The 11,577-nt window shown below is 34.4% G+C and overlaps 2 protein-coding genes across 2 annotated transcripts; one reads left to right on the top strand and one right to left on the bottom strand.

Annotated features, from left to right (window-relative positions):
* Nucleotides 1–1,219: 1,219 nt before the first annotated feature.
* LOC107009938 (gibberellin 3-beta-dioxygenase 1-like) lies at nucleotides 1,220–2,528 on the top strand. Its single transcript, XM_015209236.1, has 2 exons — nucleotides 1,220–1,704; nucleotides 1,964–2,528. The coding sequence occupies exons 1-2, from the start codon at nucleotides 1,220–1,222 to the stop codon at nucleotides 2,526–2,528; spliced, it is 1,050 nt and encodes a 349-aa protein (XP_015064722.1).
* A 3,311-nt stretch (nucleotides 2,529–5,839) lies between these two features.
* On the bottom strand, nucleotides 5,840–11,200 carry LOC107010445 (probable protein phosphatase 2C 47). Its single transcript, XM_015209730.2, has 4 exons — nucleotides 10,490–11,200; nucleotides 8,971–9,165; nucleotides 8,348–8,553; nucleotides 5,840–6,541 (listed from the first exon to the last, which is right to left on the bottom strand). The coding sequence occupies exons 1-4, from the start codon at nucleotides 10,688–10,690 to the stop codon at nucleotides 5,986–5,988; spliced, it is 1,158 nt and encodes a 385-aa protein (XP_015065216.1). The 5' UTR covers nucleotides 10,691–11,200; the 3' UTR covers nucleotides 5,840–5,985.
* Between the last annotated feature and the right edge of the window lie 377 nt (nucleotides 11,201–11,577).

Below are 11,577 nucleotides of genomic sequence, written 5' to 3'. Positions count from 1 at the left end.
TCTCAAGAAACATGTTATAGAATAACTCATCTCACAGACTGGCAGATAAAATTTCAATTTCTGGCAACGAGATATGGTTATTGTCTTCAAGCTACTCGGCAGTATGCTAAACGGTAAGGAGGTAAGAGAGTTACAACCAACAATAGATAAATCAACAACCTGCTTCATTCCCTTAAAAAGAGGTGTCTCAAAAATAAATAAATTTACCTGGAGATGGAGGCGCTGCTGCTGAGGCGACTGCAACAGGCGGCGGCGCGAGAGCTGGCGATGAGCGAGAGGGTCGACAGAGAGCAACGAGCGAGAGGGTCGACAGAGAGCGAGGGTTGACAGAGAGCGATGAGCGAGAGGGTCGACAGAGAGAGAGAGAAAGAGAGAGGCGGTCGACGACGAGAAAGAGAGAGGCGGTCGTCGATCGTCGATCGCCTCCGACGACGAGAAAGAGAGAGGCGCGCGGTCGACGAGGTCAGTGAGAAAGAGAGAGAGGCGCGCAGTCGACCAAAAAAATTAAGAGAGAGGGAAGAAAGAGCTATTTTAATTTTGGCTAGGTTTTTGGTTTTGTTTAAGAGACCTCATGAGGTCTCCAATTTTATGAGAATTAGATTAAAAATTTAAAATTTTTAAATAAGTCAGGTAAAAAAAAAATTATTCATTAAATTGACCTCACAAGGTCTCTCCTACATTAAAAAAAAATTAAAAGATATTAATTTAAATAGCGACCTCATGAGGTCTCTTATTATTGACCTATTTTTGAGGTCTCCATTTCTAGGTCTCTTTTTGGCCTTTTTTTAGTAGTGAAAGTGGACTCTTTTGGGCGATAAAAAAAACTATTTGAAGATCGAATTTCATGGCCTAATAAAAACATTTAAGGATAAATATTTAAGAGTGATTCAAAATCTAAGTCAAATAGATATTTAAAGAAAAAAAGTAAATGGTACATCCAAAATCAAAGTCAAATATATGTTTAAAGAAAAAATTTAAATATATGATTCAAATCAAGGTGAAACAGCCATTTAAAGAAAAAATTAAATATATGATTCAAAATGTATGATCAAATGATAGCTCAACCTGCCAAAATTGAAAACCTAATCATAGACAACACATACCAAAAAAGACCAACCAATCCATGTGTAAAAACTTATATTTCCTACACTATATATATTCCAAGAAAAACTATATACATATCAATACAACATATGTTTTTGCTTCAAAGTCCAAAATAATGGCTACTTCTAGTACTCTTGAAGAATCTTTCAAAGAAAACCCCCTGAGCCTTCAACACATTCTTCCTATAGATTTTCATTCCATCCAAGAAGTTCCAAACTCTCATTTATGGCCTACTATCAATAATTCCCCAATTAGTCATGATGAAAAAAACCCTACTGTCCCAATACTTGATCTTTTAGCCCCTAATATTGTGGAACTTATAGGCCATGCATGCAAAACATGGGGGATATTTCAAGTTGTTAATCATGGGATTTCTTTACAACTTTTTGATGAAGTTGAATCTCAGGCAAGACGACTATTTGCCTTGCCAGCAGAAGAGAAGGTAAAGGTCGTGAGATCGACTACTGGCGCCACCGGCTATGGCACAGCTCGAATTACGCCATTTTTCTCCAAGTTCATGTGGCATGAAGGGTTCACCATTATGGATTCACCACTTGATCATGCTAAGGAACTTTGGCCACATGACTATAAAAAATTTTGGTAAGTTGATGTTATGTGAATTAATGCATACAAAAATTATCAGTTTAAGTGAACACATTGACGATACAAAAAAATATATTTATATTTATATAATCAAGAAGTAAATAATTCTACGCAATAATTATATGTCTCTCATATTAAACATTAAACTTAATTACATAGATAATTTGAGGTGATATTACTTTCAGAAATCACGATAAATAATTTGAGACGCTGAAAGTTATATATTATGATTCTTTATTTGTTTTGGTATTTGTAGTGATGTGATGGGAGATTATCAAAAGAAGATGAAAGCTCTATCCTTCCAACTCTGGATGCTTATCCTCAATTACTTACAACCATCTCAAGAACATTCAATTAAGTCATTTGAATCTACAGGAGCCTTACAATTGAATTCATATCCATGTTGCCCTAACCCTAACCATGCATTAGGGTTAGCTCCTCACACAGATTCCTTATTCCTAACAATACTCCATCAAACAAATAACACAAAGGGTCTTCAAATCTTGAAAAAAGACCAAGGATGGACTTCAATTACTCCAGTTTCCAACGATGCCCTCATTGTTAACGTAGGTGATCTTCTTCATATACTCTCCAATGGAGAATTTCCATCGGTTTATCATCGAGTTCTCGTGGATCAAACTAAGCATAGAGTATCTATAGCTTATTTTTTTGGACCTCAAGTTGATTCTGTGATTGTTCCATTAGTTTCTTCTAAGGATAATGTTGGTGTTGTACCAAAATATAGAAATGTGAAGGTGAAAGAGTATATTGATCTCAAGGCTAAACATCTGGAGAAGGTGTTCTCAATGATTAGATTTTAATCATGTCATAGTATTTAAGTACGTAGGACTAAGTAAATTTTTATTTTATCGATGAGGGTTTGATTCCCATCTTGTAGTCTGCTCACCATTTCCCATCCCAATTTAATAAAATAAAATATGATGTTTTTTCTAGTATTCATGGTTTTGAGTAATGTGATATTTGGTGTAATTCATCATATATATATATATACCATAAATGTTGTTAGTAGTTTCTAACCAGTTTACTGGTTTGATTTTATAGTTTATATGTTATGTTATAGTGTGTGTTCATCTCAGTTAAAACTTAAAGTTCGAAAGAATAATGTTTTCATTAATCAATTATATTTTCAATATGTTCTTGACATACAAATTTGTATTTTAATGAGTTAAATATGTGGTCATTTCTGTAATACTATTAAAGCATGATAATCAAATTTGAATCCAAACTTCTTATTTACGTTTGCACTATAATTAAGTACATGATCCATCTCATTAAAAAAATTAAGTTATTAATAAAAATACATACTTCTTTGACTTAAATATGTTCTCAATTTGTATATTTCAATATTCATAGAAGTCCTGAAAATGAAAACTAAATTAACAATAAATACATCAAGCTGAATCATCTAGAAAATCAATTAAAAATATGAAATATGAAAAAACATTAAAGAAAGCAAAGATTTTTAAGATAAATGGAAGAAATTTAAGAGAGAACATGAAATTATAAATTGAATAATAACATATTCATGCTAATGCTACACCAACTAATCTGAAATTATAATTTATAGTTTTTCCTTGTGGATAACATCACATTAAATCTGATATTTTCCTAAAATTTTGTTATTTGTTAGAAATATTTATCAAAGCATAAGAAAGCATAAGGTCGCGCGTTAGATTTCCTACAAGAAAAGGGATGCGCTAAGGGTAGAGCTGTCAATATGGGCTAGCCCACCCCATCCGGGCTAACCCATACAGGCTTTGACATTTTACGCGTCAAGCCGGGTTAGCCCATTTTTGGTGTGGGCCAGAAAATTGTTTGGCCCAGCCCACAAGTACGTGGCTACAGGCTTGCCGGGTCAGTCCACTTTTTAAAAAATTATATATTTTTTTATAATTATTAAATTAAATTATAAATTATAATTTTAAAATATTATCATAAATATCGACAAAACAATATTATATTATGTTAGGCCTCATTTGTTTGCACTTAATGGGGTTTGAATCTTAATCATTCAGATTTTCCTCATGTATTTGTTTTTAAGAACTGAATCTTAATTATTCAAATTCAGTTCATTAAGTTCGTTTGTTTTATTTTATTATAAGTCTCTTAATGGGTCTGGATATGTCTGAATGAATCAGATCTGTAACACAGCCTTAACACTATTCAGACTAAAAAATAAAACTCCTATCTTAACTCAACTATGAGTGTGCTTGGTATAAGGATTTCCAATTTTCTCATGGNAATATTTTTCATTAATAAATCAAACACTAAAAATCATTTTCGAAAAATATTTTCTACTCACCAACCAAACATGAGAAAATAAGTCCAAAATCTACTTGTTTTCCAGGAAAACATTTTTCATGGAAAACATTTTCCTTCATACCAAACACACCCTAAATCAAAACAACTCATAAAAGTTGTTTTCTTATTTAATTAATATTTAATTACATGCTTGTCATTATAATTTCTTTTATTCATATTAATATAATATACATCTTTTACTTTCATAAATTAATCAATATATTTGAATTGATAAGCACTCCCATGATATAATATTTAGCACGGTTTCAAAAAATAAAAAAGTATTAATTATTTGATCGATAACAATAATAAATTTCTATAATAAGATAAAATAAAATATTTTTCTAAACTATATATTTACTATTCTATACAAACTATTTTAAATTGCATTATATTAGTTTCTCAAAGTATTTTGAGTGCAAAAAATAGTCATATTAATGATGTAACTTGATGTTGAGTTCTTAAAAGATAAATCATATTACCTTTGTTACGGTAAAAAATGTTTAAAATATTATTTTATATGAAAAATACTATTTTACTAACAAGGTTTTGATAATATTTTATTGATATAACGTTAAATTCCATATGTGCATTCATATATTGAAAACAAACTGTCCCAGTAATTTAGTGTTTAGATTTAGAGACAATATTTTAATATTCAGATGTTTATTCAGATTTACACATCTAGATCTTAATGCACATCTTAATATTTAAATGTGTATTCAAATTCAGACGTCTTAATCTTAATGGAAACAGATGAGACCTTAATGTCACTACTTGTTAATCAAATTCACAAATAAAATTATCTTTATAATATTTAGGGAAAATGCACAAGTACCCCCAAGACTATGACCGAAATCCCAAAGACACACCTTACTAAGGTCGTATTACCCCCTGAACTTTTTTTTTTTGGTAATTTTGTGTACCTTTTTGGCTTACGTGGCATCCAAATATCTCCGACGCGCCTCAATTGCGTGGAGTCACGTAGAGTGCCACATAAGACAAAAGGTGTATAAAATTACAAAAAAAAAAAAAAAAAGTTCATGGGGTAATAGGACCTTAGTTTAGTTAATGTGTTTCTCTGGGATTTTGGTCATAGTCTAGGGGGTACTTGTGCATTTTCCTTGATATTTATTAAATTTTTTTTCAACTAAAAGTATAAATATCTAAATAGAAATATTAAACTAATTGTTTTGATTTTGGACTCTCTTTATTTTTAAATTTTAATATTATATTATATTTTCTAATTAATTTTTATAAGCCCACGCGCCGGCCCTGCCGATATTTCTCAAGCCCCCCAAATAAGCAGGCTTATTCAGGCCGGGCTAAAAAGCTCTTTTCTTAATGGACTCCAAAAATCTTAGCCCAGACCTATTAAATCCCGGGTTAGGCCAGGCCGGTCCAACGGGCCTAGCCCATATTGACGGCTCTAGCTAAGGGGCAACGACTTATGGGATCGACTTTCGCACAGCTGCTTGCGCGCTGAGCTTCTTGCCGCTTATTTCAAACTCAAGAGAGTCTTGGTCGATATGAGAGAAACTTAACTCTTTCCTCTTTTGGTTACATAATTTTTGTTGTAGAAGAATAAGGATTTTAAGTAATATGCAATAACAACAACATATTCTGACCCCACACAAGTGGGATTTGAGGAGGGTAGAGTGTACGTAGAATTTACTACTACCTCGTGAAAGCAGAGATATAAAATTTGCTACGAATAAATACCTATTGTTGCAAATCAACTTAAATGGTTAGTGAGATGGAACCGTTTGGTGTGAATATGAATGTTATTATGAAGAGCAGCCAAGGATAGTTCAGTGACAACTGAATAAATCAAAACTAAGTTGTTTGAGGATCCTTACATAAGCATTTTGTTTTTGTATCCACCATTGACATGGACAGCAGAAAACTCAGAAAAATCCCTGACAATGGTTAATTCATCTGTACAACAAGTCTGCTTTATATGTCACTTAAGACACCTTTTAGAAGATCCAATCCTTCAGCTGATATGCTCCTCTTCCTCTGTGTTCTTGGAATTTCAATTCGCGGGGGTGGATCATGAGAGAAGCAAACCACAAGCACTGTTAGATTATCACAAGTATTACGCTTTAGTGCCTCCCTGACAAGTTCCTTCGAGCATCTCTCAGGATCATTATGCAGCATGAGCTCCTTCCTCACGATAGTTACTGCGTACTGGCTACTCATGACATCCCATAAGCCATCACACCCCATTATCAAGAACTCATCCTCTTCGGACAGGATCAACTCTTCCAACTCTGGTTCTGAGCTTAAGGGGCCCTTTGAACCTTTAGGACCCTTTATGTGCCAGTCACCAAGAGCTCGTGCTACCGAGAGTTGGCCATTAAGGTAACCGTCATATATGACTCCCCCTAGTTTCTCAATTCTTAATTTTTCAGAAGTAGTGTTTGGTTTGTGGTCTTTTGATAATTCAATCGCTCTTCCTCGTTTTCCTAGAACAGCTCGAGAGTCCCCAGCATTAGCAATAAGCATGGTCCTGTGAATCGCCACAACATGAACAAAGGAATGAAAATAAGTTACCTACACAACAAATGAAAAAGGATAATAAATAAACAATTCATCGATGCATAACTGAGTTATGTAAGTTCCTATATGGCATTGTAAATAGATATTAGAAAAAAATGCTAGATATCAAGAATGAAAGTTATGAGGCTAAAGCCACTAAGAAAATCTTTCCTACCAAACGGACCAAAGACATTATTAGGCAGTAATGAAATCCAATTGGTTAGACCAAGGCTTAAAGGTAAGTTCTACAGAGTGGTGGCTAGACCAACATTGTTGTATGCATTAGAGTACTGGCTAGTTAAGTACTCCCACGTTCAGAAGATAAAGGTAGCAGATATGAGGATAGATGTGTGGACATATTAGAAGAGATACGATAAGGAACAAAGTTATACAGGGCAAGGTGGGAGTGCCTCCAAGATGGACAAGAAAGGGAAGTGAGGTTGAAATGAATGTGAAGAGGAGATGCACGGATGCACCAGTAAGGAGGTGTGAAATGTTGGTTGTAGCATGAGTTAGGAGAGTAGAGCTTAGGCCGAAAAAGAGTTGGGTGAGGTGATTAGACAAGATTCACACAATTTCAACTTACTGCGGACATGACCCTAGATAGAAAGGCTTGGAGAGTAAAAATTAGGATGGAAGGTCAGTAGGTTGCCGAGTATTGTCGCACTTCTTTTGGGACCCCCCCCCCCCTCTCCTCTTCTTCTTATTAGCAGTATTATTTAGTAGTCGTGTAGTTTCTTACTTTTTAAAGAACATTACTATCTGTTGCTTTGTTTTTCTTCACATCTTGCTGTTTTTGTTGTCATATTTTCTTACAATCCTGCTTTGAAAACTTTTCATTTGAGCCGAAGGTCTATCGAAAAACCTCTATACCCCACTAAGGTAGTAGTAAGGTCTACATATATCTCCTCAGACCCCACTTGTAGGATTTTATGGGTACGTTGTTGTAATGATTGGTTAGATTAACAATGTTTTGTTGTCCTATTCACACTAGGAAAACATATTCATCCAAAATCATAAATAAAGAAGCCAGGAAAAGTAGAATCTTGAATCTTTTAGAACTAGGTTATCCATGGGAAAGTGGATTAAGATATACCCATTTGTTTTGAATGGCTACAAAGTAAGGATAGCAAATTCTTCAAGCAAGCAGTAGAAATGACAACTTGTGATCATAATTGACACTTCCACTTTTTCCCCCAAGTTTGCTTATTTTTCAAAATTCCCCAATTTGATGAGCTTTTTGTTTTAAGTTCCAACGATGTTTCTCCCTTCTGTACTAAAGCACTCCTGGTATCTGAGCTAAACATCGCACATACGTTTTTTTTTCTGATCATCGAGAAATATATCCCCAAGTGCCAATAGCACACAGTGCGAACACTCAATGGATCATGAACCCGCCCCTCTACCCTTCTCCACTATTTTTCATGACAACGGAAACCCACAGCTCTACCCTTTGGGTGCATACGGGGTAAACCCCTCGCTCCTATGCAATAGGTCGCAAACTACACAAGAGAGGTAACCCTTCTCCACTTAAATACTAGGCTTTTTGCTCTGAAAGGGTTCGAACCCATGACATATGACTAATCCATACATCAAGTGTTTTGCTCTCATCAATAGATCAAGACCCTGCGAACTTAAGCATTGACATATAGGAGATCCAAATTTTGTATTAAAAAAATATTGGGACAGACACAGCAAGAATGCATCTAGCTCCTATGAGAGATGAAAATTTTAGAAATATATGAATGTGCCACACAAAAGAAGGTCAATCACTTACCGTCCTAAAATAAGCGCAGTCAGAGCAGTTGTTCCAGAGGTATTATCAAGTGATTGGGTATCAGCCAGTGCATAATCAGCTTTAACAAAAGCATTCCTGATAGCTCTTTTGACCATCGATGGAAAATGTGTATCCTCTACAATAAAGCTTAGGAGATTCTTTTGAGTGAATGATGCAGCATCAATGCCACCATGACCATCAAACACCTGAAAGTACACAATAAAAATTTATCAAGCACCTTAAATAAACCAAAAAGGTTGACAATTACCAGGAACTTAAAATTCTTCACGTGGGTATCTTTCAGCTGAAACACAACTAGTGAAATCTCTATAACAGTTGCATATCACATAAAAAAACAAGTGTTACTCATGATATCATGCTCGCGACATTGAATTTCAAAATTATTTATGCTTGGATCTGGCACAAGATGCAGAAACAGTTGAGTGGAAGAGGCATCACATTTTACTTTGTTACTAAGTCATATTGCAGTTTACTAGTAACAGGTGCTAGGGGCCATATTAATGAAAAAGGGTACTTTCACATTTTGTATGAAGAATTTCCATACGTGACACTTCAGTCTTTTCACAGTAAGTACAGTTTGGAATAACCTGAAAGTTACTGACCCCATAAAATGCCCCAGGAGAAAGAAGCCCCTTGGATGAGCCAATGTGTTTGCAAAGATCATTGATACAGATATGCTCATCTTCCATGTTTGGTTTTGGTCCAATCTCAGAATAGCTTCCTGAGCGAAAGATGGGAACATATCCAGAATCGTTACTTGATGATGATTTAGGAGGAAGAATTTGTGTAGGCGACTCCTAGATATTTCATAAAGCAAAGAAAAAATTCAATTAGGAAACTGCATAAAGACATATAAGAAGCTTCTCCAGTTAAACAATCTACAAAAACTACAAGCTTGCAGAACTTGCGGGGTTAGAAAAGGAGGGAATATGTTTAAAGCAAACAAATCACAATTTAGCAACAACTTATAATTCTTTCTTAAAAAGGGCATAAAAATATTAAAGGTGGACAGTAGCGAGAAGTTACAGACTTTCTTTATTAGCTTACTGCAGCAATCAAGCTATTCAATCTCAAGACAAAGAAAATTTTATTAATTGAGATGTTGTTTTGACAGCTTATACTTATAGTCTTTTAGTCTTGCCAAAGCAATGTTATCAAAGGCGAAAAGCACAAAAAAATTCTAAGGTCCGTTGGGGCTTTAAGCACAAAGCGCAAATAAAGTTTGGGCTTTAATTTAAAAAAGCACAAAGGGACAAAAATTCGAAATATATATTTAGTCCAAGACGATAATTATAAACATGTATGACAAATATATGACCAACGATATTAAATAAACATTATGATAAAGTGAAATATCAATTGTTTCGTGTCAATTCTTCAGAAGAGACTCATTAGCAAAGAAAAAGACTGTCTTAGAACCTTAATGATGACACTAGAATGCACATAAAGCAAGGCGAAGCGCTCAGCACGTTTTGAGTCTTGCTTCAAGGCTTAAGCGTGCCTTTGACAACACTGTGCCAGAGACTAGAGACTTATATGCTAGTAAAAGGTGTAGAGAACTTCTAGTTCTAGCTTGGTATAAACGACTTGAATGGAGCAACATGTGCATCAAGAGCACATATATCCGACCCCAACTTGCTTGGAATCGAAGTTTGAAGTTGTATGTTACAGTATTACAGTATTGGAATCGGAGGAGTTGGATTTGAACCTATACCTTGCTCTTACCAAGTAATTAGGTGTACTAAATAATGGTAGAGAAACCACTGCATATACCATACGCATTTTTCTTCTTCTTTTTTCTTTTAAAGTAGCACCTTTTATGTCCTACATTAGTCCTCGAATTCACCAAAGACAATCATACACAACCCTGTTATCTTGCTCTGGCTTCTAATTTAGGAGTTAGGACATAAGATGTATAAAACAAATAAGTAACTTTTTTCCAATACACTTGGATTAGCATACACCTAAATGCACTTGACTCACACTTTATAAAAGCAAGCAAAAACTAAAAGAACGAATCTAGGACGGGCTCAACTGAACTCATGCTTTCAGATATATTTACAGAAAATAATAAGATCACACTCACTCTCATCCTGATTTGGCAAAATGGGGTTCACTCACCAATGGCGAAGCACCTGCCAACGTTGCTTGGCTTATACAATGCCGCATTCCTGTAGTGTTTCTTGGTGGCTTCCCTATATTTGACTGGCTCGACTGATCCAACTCCTCTTGATTTTCTTCTATGTCTGATAAATCTTCCTTACAGAATCCATTTTCCATTTCCCCATTAAAGGGTAACATATTTGTCTCTGGTACCATCATTTCTTTCTACCACCAATTCACTCCATGAAAAATATAATAAATGGCTGGCACTTCCTTATTGTTTCTTGGTCATTGAGGCATTACTACAAACACATGGACGACAGCAAGAACTGACATTTTATCCAATTTTACAAATACCCAATGTTACAAACAGGTCCAAGATTCCAACTTCATAAGAAAATTTAGAGAAAGATGAGATCTTTGATTAATTAAGGATAACAAGTTGGACTGCAGAGAATGATTAAGAAAATAAGAGAATAATTAGGAATGTGTAGTAGTAGAAGTAGGAAAAATTAAGGTAGTTGGTTAATTTAATTAACATGTAGAAATAGAGGGGAGTGGCGTATTAGTAGGTGGAGAGTTTGAGTTCCTTACACGTGGGACACAAACTGGATGGCAGGTATTTTAGTTGACCCTTGTATTTGGTTATTCCGATCCTCTCTGCAAATATTGTTGTACTCGTATTCAATTCTTTAAATAGATATTCTCTTCATAATCAATCTATATACTTTATTGTAGTATTTTAGATGAGTCAGTTTGATTCAACATAAAGTTTAGAAAAAAGGTCTTTAAAAATTATGATTTAAAATAAGTAATAGATATTTGTGTGATTATATATATTATTTTACTAAGAATAAAATAAGCATTTAAAAATTAAAAGGAAAAGGGTTAAAATACCTTTGAACTATCCGAAATAACTCAAATATATTCTTCCCGTCAAACTATAAAATCAAAAATACTCTTTCCATTAACAGAATCTGTTAAACGTCATTCGAATGTCATGCGGATGCCACATGACATACCACATAAGCCAATAGAATTTCACTCGTACTACATTTTAAACTTTCTGAAACTTTTGAGGTGGACATCTCTTTTCCCAGTTTCAG

The sequence above is a fragment of the Solanum pennellii genome, chromosome 2 (genome assembly GCF_001406875.1).
Source record: "Solanum pennellii chromosome 2, SPENNV200".
In the NCBI taxonomy this organism is placed as follows: Eukaryota; Viridiplantae; Streptophyta; class Magnoliopsida; order Solanales; family Solanaceae; genus Solanum; species Solanum pennellii.
The sequence above is the reverse complement of the archived record's forward strand: the minus strand, read 5'-3'. Positions and strand labels throughout refer to the sequence as shown.

Coding starts and splice junctions, on each gene's coding strand:
- LOC107009938 (XM_015209236.1), top strand. CDS start 1,220: ATGGCTACTTCTAGTACTCTTGAAGAATCTTTCAAAGAAAACCCCCTG. Junction 1,705..1,963: donor CATGACTATAAAAAATTTTG/GTAAGTTGATGT, acceptor TGGTATTTGTAG/TGATGTGATGGGAGATTATC.
- LOC107010445 (XM_015209730.2), bottom strand. CDS start 10,690: ATGATGGTACCAGAGACAAATATGTTACCCTTTAATGGGGAAATGGAA. Junction 8,554..8,970: donor CTCCTGGGGCATTTTATGGG/GTCAGTAACTTT, acceptor GTGTACTTTCAG/GTGTTTGATGGTCATGGTGG. Junction 6,542..8,347: donor ACTGCGCTTATTTTAGGACG/GTAAGTGATTGA, acceptor GGCGATTCACAG/GACCATGCTTATTGCTAATG.